Source organism: Muntiacus reevesi, chromosome X, assembly GCF_963930625.1.
Source record: "Muntiacus reevesi chromosome X, mMunRee1.1, whole genome shotgun sequence".
Lineage (NCBI taxonomy): Eukaryota > Metazoa > Chordata > Mammalia > Artiodactyla > Cervidae > Muntiacus > Muntiacus reevesi.
Genome location: NC_089271.1, coordinates 121797386 through 121817704, shown reverse-complemented (window position 1 = coordinate 121817704; position 20319 = coordinate 121797386). Strand labels below are relative to the sequence as shown.

The 20319-nt window shown below is 39.0% G+C and overlaps 1 protein-coding gene across 2 annotated transcripts in view; it reads left to right on the top strand.

Moving 5' to 3' along the window:
- The first annotated feature begins 10187 nt into the window (after nucleotides 1-10187).
- Nucleotides 10188-20319, top strand: part of OCRL (OCRL inositol polyphosphate-5-phosphatase) — a 48411-nt gene continuing 38279 nt past the window's right edge. For both annotated transcript variants that reach the window (XM_065914761.1, XM_065914760.1), the window contains exons 1-4: nucleotides 10188-10423; nucleotides 10696-10766; nucleotides 15144-15223; nucleotides 17938-17976. In XM_065914761.1, coding sequence (XP_065770833.1) covers nucleotides 10385-10423; nucleotides 10696-10766; nucleotides 15144-15223; nucleotides 17938-17976 — 229 coding nt within the window. In that variant the 5' untranslated portion in view covers nucleotides 10188-10384. The remainder of the gene's footprint in view (nucleotides 10424-10695; nucleotides 10767-15143; nucleotides 15224-17937; nucleotides 17977-20319) is intronic.

The window sequence follows — 20319 nt, the reverse complement described above, 5'->3', positions numbered from 1 at the left end:
TTCCCCTGGTCATAACCACAAGACTCCAGCTTCTGTTTTCTTTTCCTGCTTGCCTTCTTCTCAGTTCTGAGGCTCTCATCTTAGGAAGGAAGGATGGATGGAGTGAGTAACATAACATGTCTTGCCCAGCAAGGATTCTTTCCAAATCTTTACGTCTTATATCCTGGACTGAGACATAAAACAATCTAAAAACCAAGAGTATGTTCCACCCTTCTTTTGTGACATCTGCCTCGGAATGGAGACCATCCTCATGTGTCACCTCCTGCCTCGAAAGGTCACAGGGTTGGGACTTCCCTGGTGGCCCAGTAGCTAAGACTATGCTCCCAATGCAGCAGGCCCAGTTTCGATCCCTGATCAGGGAACTAGATCTCATGTGCAACAATGAAGTTTGAAGATCCTGTGTGCTGCAACTAAGACCCAGTGCAGCCTAATAAATAAATAGTGTTTTTCAATTTAAAAAAGGTCACAGGGTTGAGGTTAGAAGAGAGCTTGGGTAATCTTAAGAGACCATCCTATTGGATCCATCATAGGGTAGATTAAATACCGCAAATAGATAAAAACTACTTTCAAAACCTGATTGGAATTCTTGAATTTTGTGCTTTAAAAAATATATCTTAAAAATATATTGCTTATTGCTTTAGTAATTTTTGCGTTTAACCTTTGAAAGATGGTTTTTTTATCATTGGAAAGATGGTTCTACTTGGCAGATGCAGATATTTTTATTTCTGATAAGCAAAAAACTGAGTTGAATTCAGCCATAACTCTATTTTTTCTTTTAGGATTTTCAAATTGCTAGAGAAATCTTCAGGTGCCATGTAAGAATTTTGATCAGATAAATGCAGCCTGTGGGTCTGATGAGTATCATCTTGAGAATTTGTAGAATTTTAATCATTTTTACAGTCTGTATTTCAACATCAGCATCCCTTTGATTTTTCGCAGATATGTGTTAAACAGCTTATGACCAGTAAAAAAAATATTTAACACTCTAAAAAGGTGAAGACCAAGATGGCAAGTTAGAAGTATTCAGCTGGATGATCAAAGGAGCACCTGAATCAAGAACACACCCATCTGACTGCCACTAACCACTGCACTTGTTCAGTTCCTAAGAGAAATATTGGGTAGAGCACAACATTTGTGAAAAGTAGATTTGGGAGGTAACTCTGGAAAGATGTGTTCAGGATAGAATCCTTTCTGATAGTTTTTAACTCCAATTTCTGAGAGAAAGGAGGCTGGGTGATGTCAGACCTGGCTATGGGATTTGTGAAGCAGAAAGGAGATCCTAGTCAAGCAGAGCGAAATAGGGGAGGAGGGTGAAGGGAATTAGGAAACTAAGGCATGGGAAATCCCTGGTTGCCTAGTGGTTAGGATTCCAGGTTTTCGCTGCCATGGCCTAGGTTACATCCGATGCACTGAGAACTGCATGCACGGTCTGGGAACTGAGATGCACGATAAAAAAGAAAGAAAGAAAGAAACTAAACAGGGCAAGAAGTGAAGTGAAGTGAAGTGAAGTGAAAGTCGCTCAGTTGTGTCCGACTCTTTGCGACCCCATGGACTATACAGTCCATGAAATTCTCCAGACCAGAATACTGGAGTGGGTAGCCTTTCCAAAGCCATGGTGACTGCAGCCATGAAATCAAAAGACGCTTACTCCTTGGAAGGAAAGTTATGACCAACCTAGACAGCATATTAAAAAGCAGAGACATTACTTTGCCAACAGAGGTTCGTCTAGTCAAGGCTATGGTTTTTCCAGTAGTCTTGTATGGATATGACAGTTGAACTATAAAGAAAACTAAATGCCGAAGAATTGATGCTTTTGTACTGTGATCTTAGAGAAGACTTTTGAGAGTCCCTTGGACTGTGAGAAGATCCAACCAGACCATCCTAAAGGAGATCAGTCCTGAGTGTTCATTGGAGGGGCTGATGTTGAAGCTGAAACTCCAATATTTTGGCCACCTGATATGAAGAACTGACTCATTGGAAAAGATTCTGATGCTGGGAGAGATTGAAGGCAGGAGGAGAAGGGGACAACAGAGGATGAGATGGTTGGATGGCATCACCGACTCAATGGAGATGAGTTTGGGTAAACTTCGGGAGTTGGTGATGGACAGGGAGGCCTGGCGTGCTGCAGTCCTTGGGGTTGCAAAGAGTCAGACACGACTGAGTGACTGAACTGAACTGAGCCTTTCCCTTCTCCAGGGGATCTTCCCAACCCAGAGATTGAACCCAGGTCTCCCACATTGCAGGCAGATTCTTTACCAGCTGAGCCACAAGGGAAGCCCAAACAGGGCAGGAATAGAGTAGCAAAGGGAAGGTGAGCTGCAGAGAGTTGGAGGAGGATTTTCAGGGCCTCATGTGTCAAAGGAGACTAGCTGGGCCTATTCCCTTCACATGAGTCTTTCTCACCCCAAATTCTATAAGGAATGGAAAGTATAAATGGAGACACATAAATAAAAATGAGCTCTTCGTTATGCTGCTCTGCATGGAGCACAATATCTGTGTTGAATTTGTGTATTTGAAAAGTGAGGCTTTTCAAGTAGTGGTGATTTAAAAATCAATGAATCATTTATGCTTCTGCTCAGCCTGTCTTCCAGCCTCTGGCTGCTGACTCACCTATAAGAATCTTCCTCCCCAGCCTCATCTATGTTAGACAGGCTTGTTTTTGCCTTTGCAGGCCCTATGCACTCTTTCTGGTGAAGGCTTCAGCCAGCATCATATTAAACATATTACAATGCGCCCCCATTCTGCATTAAAAATTTATATTTTTGCTATAAATTTTTGAAAGGGCTTTTGTAATTTTGCTCTTGAAATTATGTGCCTGTGCATAACTAATTTAATTTATAATGACTGTGATTTCTCCATAATCATTGTGCACACTTGGAAATTCTTGGGAAGTCAGAAGATTCAACCTAAAAATTGTTTTCAAAGACAACTGACTTTTTTAATAAATATAAAATTAAATAATTAATGAACTTGATAGAATGTTATATTTTGTGTCCTTTTAATGGAAATTATTTTTGGGCTTTTTAAAAGTATTTTACAGTCTATTTTAAAGATCTCACTCTTTTATTTTGAGAAAGCCCATAAGTTCTAAGCACTTAGTTATAGTTGTTTGATGGATAAAGGCAGGCACTGAACACACATTTATTCATGTGTATGTGTGTTGAGGGGGTAGTTGTGGTGATGGTGAATGGTGAGACTTGTGCTTTCTCGAAGCCAGGGTTTCATTTATTTGAATTTTGTTCAATGACCATTTAATTCTTTGCATTGGATGCCTTTTGCATGTAAATGCAAGTATAGGACATAAGACCTTTATTCAGTTAGGCAAAATGCCATCTGATGATAGATGAGAATGATCAGAGCTATACATATTAAGGAATGTACAACAGAATTGACAAAATTGAACTGTTAGCTATAAGAGATGAAGGAGATGCAGGGTTCATGGATAAATCTGGTTTCAAACTTGGTGACTAGAAAAATAGTAGTATCATTAGCAACCATAAGTAAGTCACAGGGCAGTTATGGATAATATAATGATTTTAACCATCTTACAGAAACACTTACCACATACAGAAGCCCATAACTAAGTGAGGTACTTGAAGTGATCCTTAAAAAAGATGTACAATACTTTGCTGCAGTAGTAGGGCTAGGGAAATGATAAGAAATTAGTCCAGCTTGCCTTCATCCCCCTCTGCTGGCCCTAGGTTGAGTAGATACAAATTTTTACCCAACGTTGAATACATCCTAAACACCACTTCAGACTCCCTCACCCCGTGACCTCTGCCTACTATACTAATCCCCAAGCCTAATGCACCATCTTGGGATATTTTCCCTAGTCCTGCTTTCCATCTGCCAAGCATTGCAAGAGACGGTTACAGGCTCATGCTGCTTTGGACATCTATGGTAGTCCATGCCATCTGCCTCCAACTGGGCTCTCTCTGTCGCTCTAAAACCTTCATTAACTTTTCTGGATTCGCTATCACTCTCTACCACTAACTGTTCCCTCCTTTACCTTGGTCATGTTCCTAAACCCTCTACGTTCAACTTCCATTTCATCAGAAATTCCATCAGATTAAATGTGATCATTCAGGTAGAGCAGTTACCATAGTACCTGGCACATAGAAGTTTCTAAATAAAACACTTACTGTTATGACTGTGAACATTGACTGAATGCTGTAATATGTTGGATTAAAAGCTCAGATTTTGGAGTCAGACAAACCTAAGTTTGAATCCTGATTCTGCCATCAACTAGCTAATGAGCAAGTTGCTAAACGCCTCTGACTCAGTTTTCTCATCTTGAAGATGGAAACAATACTTAGTATTATCCAAAGTAGTATAATGTACTATTATACTATAGTATAAAATATTATACAAAGTAATATAATATTACATTATAGTATAATAAAATACTATACAAAATTACATAATGTATAATATCATATTATACAAGTAGCATAATATTACTACTTTACAGGAATTTCCTGAGAATTAAATGAAAGTATGTATGTGAAGCCATGTAAAGAATGTCTGTCATAGGAATTCAATGTTAAGCCACCAGGTTTATTATTTTATTTCTATTAAAACATCAACTTATTACTTTAAAAAAAATCATCATCTCCCTTGTGAGAGACCACAGTTTTTAATGTCATCACCTCAGTATATTTCCATTTCTTCACAACCTCTTATTCTTGGTTTTTCTTTTTTTTTTTTTTTGCCACCTCTAGGCTTGTGGGATCCTAGTCACCCTACCGGTAATTAAACTTCTGTCCCTCTCTTCGATGACTCCTCCTTTGCTTTAAGGAGGCTTCACATTTTGGCAAGAATTTTTGTTCAACCCTTCAAACTAATTATATTAAAATTATATCTCGTTCCTTTTTATTTCCAAACTCCCTCAATACATAGTCTCTTGCCCCCGTTTTCTCTGAATACAGTCTCTCCTCAATTTCCTGTAAACTTGTTGCTACTCTCTCGAGCGTGCTGCATGCTGAGTAGCTTCAGTCATGTCAGACTCTTGACAACAACATAGACTGTAGCCTGCCGGGTTCTTCTGTCCATGGCATTCTTCAGGCAAGAATACTGGAGTGGTTTGCCATTTCCTTCTCCAGGGGATCTTCCCAACCCAGGGATCAAACCCATGTGTCCTGTGGTTCCTGCATTGAAGGCAGATTCTTTATCACTTAGCCACCAGGGAAGCCTGCTACCCTCTTACTGACCATTTATTGAAATTACTTATTTCATGGTCTCCAGTGAACTCCTTGACATATCCAAAGAGACTCAATTCTCATTTTCTTTGTCCTGTTTTCAGCGTTTGACACCAATAACCCTAAACTCCATATTATTTATTTTTCATCTTCATTTGTTGCACACATTTTCAAATGTAGAAAAGTACATGGAATAACATAATATATGTATATATAACATATATATATATATATATATATATAACAATATATGTATCCTCCATTTAGTTCTATCAAATCTGGCCAGATCAACTTTCAGATTGTGTTTGAAAAAATAAATATTTCAGATATAGTTGATATTTCTTGTATGCCCCTCCCCAATCTCAACCCTCTCCCTTTCTTGAATTTAACAATGATCATGCTCTTTCATGTTTATATATTATTACTATTATATGTATATAGCCATAAGCAATATATAATCTTTTCAAGCTTTATATGAATGGTATACTGTAGATGTTTTGTAACTTTTTCTTTATGCACAACATCATATTTTTGAGATTTAACTCTGTTTATACATGCTGCTTGAGTTATTCATTTTAATTCCGAAATAATATTCAGTTTCATGAATACCAGATTTCATTTTTTCATTCAACTCCTGATGGACATTTAATTTGTTTCCTTTATTTGAGATTACCAATCTCAAATGCAGTGAGCATTCTTTTACATGTATCCTTACGCACAAAGGTTAGAATTTTGCTCGGGTCTACAGCAAGAAATAGAATTTCTGGGTTGAAGGGTATTATACACTGTCAAATGGTTCTTCATAGCAGTTCTATCAACCTATACTCCTTATAGCAGTGATCAGAGTTTAATCTGTTCTACATTCTCAACAACATTTGGTGTTGTCTGAATTTTTACATTTTTGTCAAACCAATGATTGTGGAATAGTATCTCATAGCTTGAGATAAAAAAAAACTTATTGGGGTATAATTGATTTACAATATTGTGTTAACTTCAGGTGTAGAGCAAAGTGAATCTGTTATACAAATACATATATCCACTCTTTTTTAGATTCTTTTCCAATATAGGCCATTACAAAGTATTGAGTAGAGTTCCCTGTGCTATACAGTAGGTCCTTATTAGTTATCTGTGTTATGTACAATAGTGTGTATGTGTCAATCCCAAACTTCCGATTTGTCCTTACTGCCCCCCCCGCCCCCGCTGTAACCATAAGTTTATTTTCTATATCTGTAACTCTATTTTGGTTTCGTAGATAACTTCATTTGTAGCTTTCTTCTGGATTCCACATATAAACAATATCATACGATACTTGCCTTTCTCTGTCTGACTCACTTCACTTGGTATGAGAATCTCTAGGTCCATCCATGTTGCTGTAATGGCTTGAATTTTTAATTTCCCTGAGTAGTAATGAGGTGAATCATCCTTTCATATCCTTTTGTCCTTTCATGTCCTTTGGATATCCTTGACTATGAATTGCTTAGTCATTTATTCATTTATTTATTTTGGGCTGTGTTGGGTCTTCGTTGCTGCATGAGCTTTTCTCTAGCTGTGGCAAATGAGGGCTACACTCCAGTGGCAGTGTGCAGGCCTCTCATTGAGGTGGCTTCTCTTGTCTCGGAGCATGAGCTTTAGGGCACAAGGGCTTCAGTAGTTGCAGCTCATGGGCTCTAGATCACAGGCTCAGTAGGTGTGGCACACAGATTTAGTTGCTCCACAGCATGTGGAATTTTCTTTGACCAGGGATCGAACCCGTGTCTCTAGCATTGGCAAGTGGATTCTTTACCACTGAACCACCAGGGAAGTCCCTTTATTCATACATTTTGTCAGTTTTTCTTTTTCTTATTTTTCTGAGGGAGAGCATGCCCCATGCAAGGCATGTGTGATTTTAGTTCCCCAGCCAGGGATCAAACCCATGCCCCCTGCGCTGAAAGCGTGGAGTCTCAACTACTGGCTCTCCAGGGAAGTCCCTGTCAGTTTTTCTACAAGGTTTCTTTCTTTTTTCCTCACTGATTTGTAGAGGTTCTTATGCATTCAAGATACAAATTCATTTATTCATTTAATCAATATTTTTCTAGCACCTATTTTGTTCTAGAAATGGTTCTAGGTGCTGGGAATGCAAGAATGTAAGAACTCCTGCCCTTCCAGAACTCACATTCTGGTAGGGGAAGGTAAACAATAAATGCAATTGATAAGTAAAAATAAAATAATCAACAGTGAAAAATCTTCAGGAGAAAAAATAAACAGGGAAGAGAGGGAGTATGTGTGTGTGGAAGTGGGAAAGGAAATTGTTGAACTGTAATTTTTAAAAAACCTTTATAAAATTTCACACAATGATTTTTTAAAATTTTATTTACTTATTTATTTTTGTCTTTGCTGGGCCTTCATTGCTGCATGGGTTTTTCTCCAGTTGTGATGAGTGGGGGCTACTCTCCTGTTGCAGAGCGTGGGCTTTAGGGCATGCAGGCTTCAGTAGTTGTAGTACAAAGGCTCAGTAGTTGCAGCTTCCAGGTTCTAGAACACAGGCTCAAAAGTTGTGGCACATGAGCTTAGTTATTCCTCAGCATGTGGAATCTTCCCAGACCAGGGATCAAACCTGTGTCTCCTGCATTGGCAGGCAGACTCTTCATCATTGAGCCACCAGGAAAGCCCCTGAACTGCAGTTTCAAGTAAAGTTGTCTAGGAAGACCTCTCTTAGAAAGTGACTTTTGAGCAAAGACCTGAAGAAGGGAAGAGTGCAGGCAAATCTCTCTGAAAGTGTTAGCCGTTCAGTCGTGTCCGACTCTTCACAACTCCATGCCATTAATTGTAGCCCGCCAGGCTCCTCTGTCAATGGGATTTCCCAGGTAAATATACTGGAGTGGGTTGCCATTCCCTTCTCCAGGGGATCTTCCCAACCCAGGGATCAAACCTGGGTCTCCTACATTGCAGGCAAGTGCTTTACCATCTGAGACACCAGGGAAGCCCAAGAGTGCAGGCAAAGTGATCCGCCAGTGCAAAGGCCCTGAAGCAAGAGTGTGCCTGGCAAATCCTAGGAATAGAATGGAACAGTGTGATTAAGCAAAATGAGTTGGAGTGAGTGGTGGGAGAGTGAGTTAGGTTATGACATCTAGAGTGTAGAACCTCATAGGTTATCCTTTGTCAATTATAGTTACTGAAAATGTTTTGCCAGCCTGTGGCTTGTCTTTTAACTTGTTCATGTTATCTCTTTTTTTGCCTGTTCTGTGATTTATTATATTCACCCCAAAATATATACTGGCCAGCCTTCTGAATCAGCTAATATTTAGAGATCTACCATGTTAATTTTTGCAGCTGCATAGTATTTCACACAGTATGAATGGACCACAGGTTCATTTGTATTTCTTTACATTCTTAAAAAGAAATGCTCAGATGAACATTCTTGTACATTCTTTTTTGGGAACATCTACATGTTAACCGTATAGTAAATGTCTAGCAGTGCAATTTGTTTGTAACTAAGTACATGTGTCCTTTATATTCTGATATTGCCACATTTCATACTTTCATGTTATCTCAAAGTGCATATATTTTGATACCTAATGTAGCTAAATGTGTCAATCAATTCCCCTACTTCCTCCTTTTTAGTGTCTTAAGTAATCATTCTCATTCCCTAGGTCATAATGATATTCTCCTATTTTCTTCTGAAAGTTGTAAAGATTTGTTTTTCACATTTAGATATTTAACCCACGGGGAATTGACTTTTTGTCCCTCTATGGTATGATATAGGGATCAAATTTTATTTCTCCATGTGGATTATCAATATTCCCTGCACCATTTAGTGGATAATCCATTTTCCCACATTAATTTGAAAAGTCAAATATGCCACATATCAACTTTCCATATATGTGTAGACCTGTTTTGGGGCTCAGTATTTAATTCCATTGGTCTTTCTACCTCCATACCACACTGTGTTAATTAATACAGGTTTAAAGTCAGTCTTGATATATAGTTCATCATAGAGTCTCGAACAAAAGAATAACACAACTGAAACATTAGGAAGAATATTCTTATGACTGTCAACAGAGTAAATTGGTCAAATGAGATATCACAAGGACTTACACTCAAGTGATGGCAGTGTGAATGGCAAGAAAACAAAGAATCTAAAGGTAATTCCAAAGACCATATTAATAAGATTTGCCAGCTGACTGGATACGAAGTAATCAGGAGAGAGGAATCTAGCATATGGGGCTTCCCATGTGCATGCGTGCTAAGTCGCTTCACTAGTGTCCTACTCTCTGAAACCGTATGAACTGTAGCTTGCCAGGCTTCTCTGTCCATTGGGATTCTCCAGGCAAGAATACTGGGGTGGGGTTGCCATGCCCTTCTCCAGGGGATCTTCTCAACCCAGGGATCAAACCCGCATCTCTTACATCTTCTGCTTTGGCAGGTGGGTTCGTTACCACTAGCGCCACCTGGCAATGCAGGAGACACAAGCAAGCACATGGCTTTGAAATTTCAAACCTGCATCGCTGTGTGAAATAACCGTGGGCTATTGTCACCCAATGCTTTGCTAACAATGAGTTATATATTAGGCAAGGGATGTGGGCCAGGGATAATATGTTTGGTGTTTGCCTGCTTACAAGTGAGCTTAAAGGGGGGCAGAGAAAGCAAAGGTATGATCTTTGGGGATTTTTTTCGATTTAGGGGATGGAAGGATGGAGTGAGGTGGTGGGACATCTGAGCGGTAGGATAACCAGCACGGTATATTCTGTTAACCATAATAAGGATATTTTGAATGGAGGATGTGGGTCCTAGTGGCCCCAATACCTTTGAGTTACTTCATGGGCATAACTGTATTTTGTTTCTACGGCAACCTTCAAAGTCTCCAAAACAATTCTGGCGTCACAGCCAGCCTTGAAAGCTTAGCCCTTGCTGGACGTGCGGGAGACGCCCCCAGTCCGTCGGGTCTCTCCATGCAGTTCCTCAGGTTGGCCGCAGGGGGCGGAATCTGCGGCGGCCTGGAAAACTGGCGGGGGTGGGAGGCGCCGCTCTCTCTCGGGTCAGGCTCCCGGCTCCCGGCTCTGGGCTCCAGGCTGCGGGCTGCCCGCGCCCAGCACGGAGCCATTTCTCTAAGGACGCGCAGCCGAGGCTAAGGGGTGTGAGGACGCGGGAGGCAGTATCGTCGGATCAGCCCGCAGTCCGCAGCCCCGCCGAGCCTGGAAGCCGCCGGGATGGAGCCGCCGCTCCCGATTGGAGCCCAGCCCCTTACCGTATCCGCCTGAGAAGGGGGAGGGGAGGCCGCGCAGGGCGGGGGTGGGGGTCCGCGGGACTGCGGATCGCGGCGGAGGGGCGGCTAGGGGGCAATCGGGCCCCGAAGCCGAGCCGAGCCGGGGAAGGGGGCCGGCGCGGGAGGCGCTGTCTCGGACGCTGGGGAGGAAGGGTGGGCAGAGGGGCAGGAACCTCTCGCCACCCCGCACCGCGGGTCCCCTCCAGGGCCGCGCTTGTAGAGAAGACCCTTGACTAGCGCCCGCATACTATCGAGGGTATGGAGATGAAGGGTCCTCTCCGGGAGCCCTGCGTGCTGACCCTAGTCCAGAGGAACGGGCAGTATGAGTAAGTAACCACCTGATACCCACAGAGGAGGGGAGCCTGCCATTACCTCCCAACCCCAAACCGCGACAAGCCACCCACCCTCCACCCACTGAGGCCACGTGGGCAACAGGTTCGGCCGGGTGTGAAGTGCCAGTGCTCTAACCACCCGGCTTTCTCCCCAAGTTTGCTCCTGGCTTATGGCTCAGGAAAGGGCTCAATGGGCGGGCCAGCAGGAAGCCTGGGTTCTTAGTTCCTGCCCCTGCAAATGACATGGGTTGTGTAATCCTGGGCTAGTCAATAAAGCTTTCTGGGCCTTAGTGTCCTCATCAGTTTAATAAAAACATGAACTGCCTTACCTTATAGCCTTTGGAGTTATAACTGGGAGAATAATAAATACGAAAGTGGTTTACAAAGAAGTAAAAGTGCTGTAGAAATGCTTCATTGTTAACCTTCTCTTAACCTCATTCAACTGGTTCCTCCAGTCTCCCCACCCCTTTATTCCATTTGCTTGAAGGCATATTCATTAATTCAGTCATGATTTTGTGTAGGTCAGTAACTGCTTCCCTTACTGACTTGACTGTTAGAGAAAGTAATGAAATGTGTAGAAATGTAAATGACTTTTGGCCTTTCATCAGGATGTGTTACCTTCCACTCTAACTTGGACATAGGAGCTCAGTAAAGACTGTTGACTGTTTGATCAAAAGATTTTGATAAGCCATCAACCATATCTGCTGATCTCACTTCCTTGCCACTAATGCTTCATCTAAAGTATCTCTGATGACTGTCCTATATAGGTAGGTCCCTATCCCTTTATGCCCCAGCCACTGCCCCTGGTACTTGACTGGTTTCTTCACATCAGTGAAGAATTGTCAATCACTTAAATCCTGCCATCCCCCAACAATGGATTCTGCTTAAAAACAATTTTTCCCAGTCCCTACATTTAGATTGTCCAGATTCAATCTTCGTCTGTGCTGTCTAGTTTACAGAGAAGAAATTTCCATTGGCCTAGCCTGCCCTATTCTGAAACTCTTGGTGCCATTCAAACTGGATGTCAGCTGGTTCTATGGAAGTAGCTCTTGCCTAGATTCTACTTGGTCGATTCTGTTGTTGTGATAAGTTCATTTTATTTTTCCCAGATTTCATCAAACTGGAAGACCAGTTTAATGAAAGTAAATTCAACAGAAAAGTGAGAAAAGTGGAACACCAGTACCATGTCCAAAGGCAAGAATAGAATGGGAAGATGTGAACCTTGGGCAAACCATTAAATTTTTGGTGCCTCGGTTTCCTCTTCTTTAAATTATGAGAATTAAATAAAAATAGCTACATTGTTGAGATGACCACATCCCAGGATCTGGTCCCTTGGTTCTGTAGGTTTGGAACTGTTCAGCTGATAAGGGAACAAGTGGATGGCCTTGAGATAAACACCTCTTTCTATCTGGTCTCATATACTGGAAGCACTTTTAAACTTGCAGTGGTAGCTCTCCTGATTATTTTTATCTTCCCCTCTAGAGAAATCAAATTCTATGTTATAGTTCTGTATAAGTTATGAGTATAGCACAAGTCACACTCAATGGCTAGATGAGTGTCAGGTACTCTTCTAAGCACTTTCATGAATTAGTTCATTTAACTCTCATGTGAGGATTACTGTGAAATTGTAATATTATCATCGTCATCCCCTTTTTCTTGGTGTAGATATGGAGTTTCAGAGAGGTTAAGTCATTTGTTCACAGTGAGGAAGTAGCATAGCTGAGATTTAAAGCCATGTAACATCTCAGAATTGCATTGTATCTGAGAAGTTTCTTTTGAAATCTTTTATTGGAGACACCTAATACTGTCAAACCATCTGTATAATCCTTGTCTCTTGGGTGCCTTCTTTAGTTTTGTAGTTCCTGCTGTTAACCATAGGAGAAATTTACTTGAGAGACTAAAATTACAATTGAAAATGACTTTATTGCACACAAGGAATCAAACACTGACATTCTTTTTTTCAAGGTAAATAGATTATGATGCAACCTGTTGTTTCATCTTTAACCTTCCTTAAACAAATCAGAGTATTTCCTAGGGAAATATTTGTGGACTTGACTTGAATTCCCAGTTTATGTTTTTTTTTATTTTTTGGGGGGGTCGCATTTCTTTTTTAAATTGATATTTATAATATTATGTTAGTTTCAGGTGTACAATATAATGACTTGATACTTGTATATACTATGAAATGATGACCACCATAAGTCTTATTAACATTCATCACCACACATAGTTAACAATTTTTTTTTCTTTTTTTCTATCTTTGTTCCACGTGGTATGTGGGATCTTGGTTCCGGGGCTGGGGATTGAACCTGCACCCCCTTTTTTGGAGGCACAGAGTCTAAACCACTGAATTGCCAGGGAAGTTCCTTCAACATTTTTATTTCTTTTGATGAGAACTTTTAAGACATATCCTCTTAACAACTTTCAAATATACAGTACACTATTATTAACTATAGTCATCATGCTATACATTACAGCTCCAAGACTTAACTATTTTATAACTGGTAATTTGTACCTATTGACCCCCTTCACCCATTTCACCCACCCACCCCTATTCTCTGCCTCTAACAACTACCAATCTGTTCTCCGTGTCTTTGAGTTCAGTATTTTTGGGTTTTGTTTTTCTGTTTCACACATGAGATCATATGGTATTTGTCTTTCTCTGTCTGACTTCTTCCACTTAGCATAATGCTCTCAAGGTCCATCCGTGTTGTCTGTTTTGTGTTGGTTTTTAACAAGACAATCCAGTTGAAACTTTACTGTTAATGTTCAACATCATTTCTATATTATTTACTTGGGAATTACATTGGTTTGTGTTCTAAAAGCAAGCTCTTTCTCATTGACCGTTGCTTTGTCAGTCTTATCTAGTTTCTGGCCTACATCTGGGTTTATAGGACTCTACTCAACTCATGAACTTTGCAGTTTGAGAAGGACCTGCCCCTAAATTCTTCTTTCTAATCACCTTAAACTATAAATCCCTGAAAGTTAGGCAAGTAGAATCAGAGCAGAAAAACAGCATTAATACTTTTATTTCCTTTAGTTCTATCTAAGCATTTCTTTCCCCCAAGTTACCCCTTCAAAGTTAACACATTTGAAAAAAAAATTCAAAAAGCTAAAATGACAAGCCCCCCAAAAGACAACAAAATAGAAATCAAGCCCTTCTAAAGAATGACTTCTAAGGTCAAATGTTGACCAAGTATGTTTAGAAATTCACCTCTCTTTGTAACTTAATTAAATGTTTATTCAACCAAAGTTATTGATCATCTATTAAGTAAGAGACAAAACTGAATATCATAGGGTCTTTGCTTTCATGGAGTTCAAATCTGAGGGATTCATATATAGTTTTTTGTATGTATGTATATAGTTATGTATGTAACTATAATGGAGTGTGTTAAGTGCTATATTTGAGGGACAAGCAAAGGCATGAGGCCACTAGTTCTGCCTGAGGTTACTTGGGAGGAGTTTCACAGAGGAGTTGATAGTTTAAACTAGGTCTCAGGGAAGAAAAGAATAGTGCTCCTGGCTCAAAGAACCACCTGAAGAGTGATTTTGGGGGAAGTTAGGAGATGTTCAGGATGACCTTTTACCAGTAGGTTGCACCTTGATTCTGGACCACTAAGATTAAGTAGTAAGTGAAAATTAATATTTCAGGAGTACATAGGAATTTGGAAGTCTTGTGTTTCATACTGAGCGGCCAAAATGCTTACCAGAAATATTAGCATTAAATCATAAACCATGATGAAAACACAGGGATATAAAAGCAATCTGGTTGTGATATCTGCTACCTCATTGGTCACTGGGATTATTTTGACTGATGCAGCTGGCTGGGCACCTCCTCTTACTTCTCCATGAGCCTGTATACTTGAAAAGATAGAATCATTCTTTGATAAAAGCCATGGGGATAAAATCAGAAAGCTAATTGATGAAATTTATAATCCATTTATTCAACAAACGTGAGGGACTGCTACATGCCAGGTGTTGTACTAGGTGCTAGAAATACTGTGGTAAAAAGACAGCCATAGTCCCTTCCCTCATGGTCTTCACACCTAACTGTTAGTTCTTCACCCTGGTATGCGTAATCTGAAGGTGTGTGCACTATAACTCATGCTCTTAAAATTGTAAACTGTTTTTAGGATGTAAACTGTGTTCTCCATGGCACTGAACTGTGGTTATTCAGGTACTGATCATCACTAATATCCTTTTTGACCTAAAGCAATTTCTACCATGATTCTCAAATCCAGGGAACAAGATCCAACAAGTCTAATAAATACAGACTGGATTTATATAACAATACAGCAATATATTTTGTTGTTAATTTTTTTTTTTTAGTTTTTCAGTATCTATTCATTGATGCATTCTTCTGTTTCCTAGGCTAATAATCTGGTTGCACAAGAAGGAACAGCGTGTTCAAGATATCATTCCTATAAATAGCCACTTTAGATGTGTTCAAGGTACTAGCTTTAATTGCTTAGTTAGTTTTATAATGTTTTTTCCATTGGTCGTTATCTCATTGTATAACATCATACATATTTAGATTTGTCACTGCACATAAAATGAAATGCATTACCCTCTGTAAATAATCTACCATTGAGAAGATGATAATTTCTTTGTCTAAGAGTACTGAAGGATTATATTGAAATATATATATTCTCACCTGCCACCCTGGCTGGGGTTAGAGATAGATGTGGTCTATTATCTATGTAGGTAGTCTTTTATGCTGATGAACCTATATGTAGATTTTAATCACATTCTTGGGCTTAACTGATAAACTGCTCATTGTAAACTGTCAAGGTCACTTCAATTCACATACATTCAGCACTTTCTCCCCACACTATTTGAAATTAAAACATTTGGCAACACGCCTTGCCAGATTGTAGTACCTTACACTTAATTGTGCTGATTCTCAAACCTTGACATTGGTGAATCATAAGAAAATCGACTCTGGGGAGGAAATACTTGGCTTCCTGCCTCCAAATTTGGGGAAAGAGAACAGAAAATCTGTTGTTTCATCTGCTACAATGAGACTGAAAAATTGGGAGGTTTGTGTAGGAGGTGTTGCTTCTGTCATTTCACATTGCCCTAGAAAGGAAATTGATTATTAGAGAACAAATGCATTATGTTTCCGGTGGCTCCATTGTCTTATCAGACAGGCATTCTGTGTCAGCTACAGCTTCTTGGAAAACTTGAATCCTGACTTGCATAAATTCTTTCTTAAACTACATACAACTTTTTTGATCACAAAAGTAATGTATGTACTGTAAAAAGTTGGGAAAGAACAGAAAATTATAAAGGAAATAAGAAAATTCACGTCCTTCAGAGATAAATACTTAACATTTTCCTTTTTTCTACACATGTAACTTTTAGGGTGGGTGGAGCTCATATATATGTGTTTTTTGTCCGTTCCATTTGCTATCATGTTTTGAGTGCTTTTACATGCTATTAATAGTTGTATACTATTCAATTTTATGAGTAAGCTCTACTGTAGTTATTCCCTGTGTTTGACATTTGAGTTGTTTTTTGTTAGTATAAATAATGAATCTTCCTGCATGTCTCTTACTTCCTTAGGATTTATTCCTATAAGTAGAAATACTAAGTGGGCATGACTTTTTAAAAGAGCATGTATTAAGAATTAAAAATACCCATTGTGAATAGAATCCATACTGTGTAGTAGAATGAAATCTTTTATTTAGAAGCCCTGTGTAAGAGAGACATTGAAGGAGACACCTGTGTGCCAAAATAAGTTACTGTGGTCACCTCACTTCTGATAGCATAGTGCTTTTTGTTACATACTTAGCCCTTTAAGGAGGAGAAAAGCCAAAGACAATGATGTTAGTATCCTATTAACTCTATTCCTTCTTTGTGCTACTTCTAGAATTTATTTTACCCTGTTTCTCTTGGTATCATCTTTAATAAGAAATAGATGGCAGATTGCTAGGTTGGAATCTAGGAAAATTTGTGTGCATGCACACAGTAATCCTCATGACAAAAGGAACAGATACCTCCTTGAGTTTTCACATCCTTTCTGTTTCCCAACCTGTACATCTATTTTGAAAAATCTATGAGTACTTGGGTTTTAAAGAATAAAAGTTACCAAAGAGCAGTTGTGAACTAATACTGCTGTCTTGAAGCACTGTTGTCCCTTGCTTCATTCATCATGCTAGTAAAAGTATTGAGACTATTCTCTAATATTAGACAACTTGGGGCATTATCAGTTCTTCTGTTGCACCTGAATAATGGAGCCAAATTACAGTCCAGGCAAGTGAGGGAGCTAGTAAAGACTGAGACTACTCCTGGCCAAGGTGGATCCAGACTCATCACAAGGAGTCAGTACCTTTGTGCTCAGTTGCTCTTTACAACCCCAGACTGCAACCTGCCAGGCTTTGTCCATGGAATTTTCCAGGCAGGAATACTGTAGTGGGTTGCCATTTCCTACTCCAGGAAGGAGTCAGTACCCAGAGGGAGTACCCAGAGTTTAACCAGCCAGGAGGGTCTGATAGGTGCCAATGGCCAAATCCAAGAGGAAGTGATGAGTTGGATCTAAACACTAGAGGTAAGAGAGGAAGTCTAGATGAGCCATGGAGAGAAAATAGAACTTTGAACTTGACCCGTTTTATACTTGTTGGGTGTGGTAAGCCTTGGTAGTTAATGGTAGCCTGAAGATAACTTCAAGTATTCTCTGCTCCTGTATGGGGCAGGGGTGGTGGTAATGAGGTCATTGGAAAATTTTCAGAGACTAGATTTGAGTTAAAGTAATTTACCTCTAGGCTTTTGGGGTCACTTTCTTGACTTTTTATAAGAATTATCTAAATGATACAGTTAGATTATATTAAGTTAGTGTGTTATAGTTGTGGGGAATTAAACTCACCTTCACTTGAATTAACATGTTATATTCCCTACTATAGTCATTGCTTGATTTGCTTTGAGGAATTCCATGTGATTACTTGGTCAATGCATTTTTGTTTTAGTTGAATTGCTTATAATCTTTAGGACACAGTGCTATTAAAATCCCCTTTTAAAAGTGCTAAACAAAAAAGCAAAGGATTTTTTTTAATGTGTTCTAAAACCTAGGAGTGGTGATTGAAAGAAGTAGTTAGGTGTGTACTTCTTTGGATTATAATGAATGGTTTTCTCTTCCCTGATCCTATTCTTTCTTCTTTTCCTTTAGAAGCGGAAGAAACTCTTTTAATTGACATAGCTTCAAACAGTAAGTATCTTTCTGAATGGAGTTGATTTTCATTCAACAAATATATACTTGAAGATCCACTGTATGTAAGACAACGTTTTTGCACAACTTTTATCTTACCATTTTATCCTGTATTCTCTATTTTCATAAGGCACCCATACATGTTAGTATTGCCTCCCCAAAACACTTAGCCTAAGCTTAAGAAAAAGCAGGTGGCTGGCAAGAGTCTTTAAAAAGTTGAAAATGTGATCTGCTTTTCTGATGCTGAACTTCTTTGAGAGACCAGTTTTTTGTTGCTATCAGTTAAGTCATTCCTGTGGAGTAGGAAATTGTAGGAAGGGCCGTAAAGTGTTTAAGGTGCAACAGGTTTGTTTATGAGGTTTTTTTAACTGTTTACGTTTAAGCTTTTTTCCCCTACCTACTTTTGATTTTTACATGTTAAATCATAATGTTTTCCTTAATTTATTATATTATTTGGGAGGCTACAGAGTCCCTTTTGTACCAGGGATACCTTTTTTTTTTTTTTCTTAAAATAGTTTTGGTCTTTTATTTAAGACTGTCTTCTCAAGGCGTTTCTTTATCAGAGAGAACACGGTCTTCCTTCTCACCGTTTCCGTTCTTGCATTTTTTATCTGCTTGAAACAAATAATCTTCGACTGTCTGTGCAAGCTGTTCTCCATTTATCATCTAAAATTGTGCTTTGTTAACATGGGGAGGGAAAAATGGGCACTTGAATGCTACTGTATCTACTCTGTGGTTGCCGTGGGAAAGAGTATGTGACAACATGAATCCAAATCAAATGGGGTGCTTTACCTCTTGGTTGAGTCCTTGGATGCCTGGGACTTGGCCCTTAGCTTGGGTCTATCAGTTCATACATAATTTTGCTTAGACATAGTCCCCGTCCTTGGCACTATTGTTTTGTATTACACACTTTAGGTACTTCTTCTGATTTGGATTTTATTATTCTTTCCTTTGATCATAAATTTTGGAACTCTTAAGGGCTGATCCTAAAAGGCTAAGCACCTCCAACTTCTAGCTTCTACTGCATATGTCCAGGATAGCAAGTAACCTAATATCTATGTCTTACTGTACTTAAAAAGGAGAAGGCAAGAGCAATACTAATAAAGCAAAATGTGAGCAAAGTTTGTTCAGCAGTGACTCACATTGCTGCTGAAATCTGCTGAAATTAGATACCTAAATGTCCTGTTCTTAGTATGGAAATAGGTATTTCCAGAGCTTAAAAGTTAAACTGAGCTGTGCCTTTTCTCTTACAAACACCTAATTTATGATATTCGTTTAGTTGGCCTCTCCTACATGGAAATTAGCCATGTGTTGCTGTGTCCAGAGTTCAAGTTACTAGATTACATGGGAAGGAGTTAAGTAACCACTTGAATAAAATCATTCATTTCTGCCTATTTATTAATATTTGTACTGAAACTAGATTTTGTCTTGATCCTTAGGCTTCACATATAAATCTTTAGAGCACACAATGTGTTGCTGGAGGAGACCTTGGGTTTATTAAGCAAGCCTGATTTTACCGAAACTTTGTGTTTTCCCATGTCTGGATGTTGGTATTAAACATTTTAAAATATTTTTTCTGATTATAGAGATAATACATCCTTCATTATGTACAATTTGTAAAGTTCGGGAAAGTTTAAAGTATCAAATTAAAATTACACTCCTGTGACCTAGAGTTCACCACTGTGATTAACATTTTTATGTATCTCTTTCCAGTCTTTTATTTATATTTTTACATAATTGGAATCCTCATATATAGTTTTTATCCTGCATTTTCATTTAACAGGTATTGTGACCTTTCCCATATCATTTAAAAGTTTAAAAACATGATTTTTAATGACTAACATTTCACCATAGATATGCATCAAATTTTGCTAATTTAACTCCTTTGTAAAATTAAGTCACTGTCAAGGAACATGGGATATCTCTTTCTACTTACCGAGGTTCTCTATATCTCTCAGTAATATATTGTGGTTTCTTCATAGATAGCAAATATTTGTAGATTAAGTATTTTTTGATGGATTTTTTTGCTGCTATTGTCAGTGGAACTTTTTTCTTGGAAGCTTTTTTCTTTTCTATTGCCTACTACTAGTATACAGAGCAGCTGTTGACGTTTAGATATTTATCTTTTATCCAGCCACTTTACAGAATTTTATTTTGGGGGAGCCTTTTATTTTCTTTTTTGGTTTTGATAGCCCTAGTCATCTGCAAATAATAGTTTTGTGTCTTTCTAGTAGCTATACCTATTAGTTTTGATTCCTATCTCATTACACCAACAAGAATCTGGAGGTCAATGCTAAATGATGATGATGATGATGATGATGATGATGACATTTTATGTTTAGC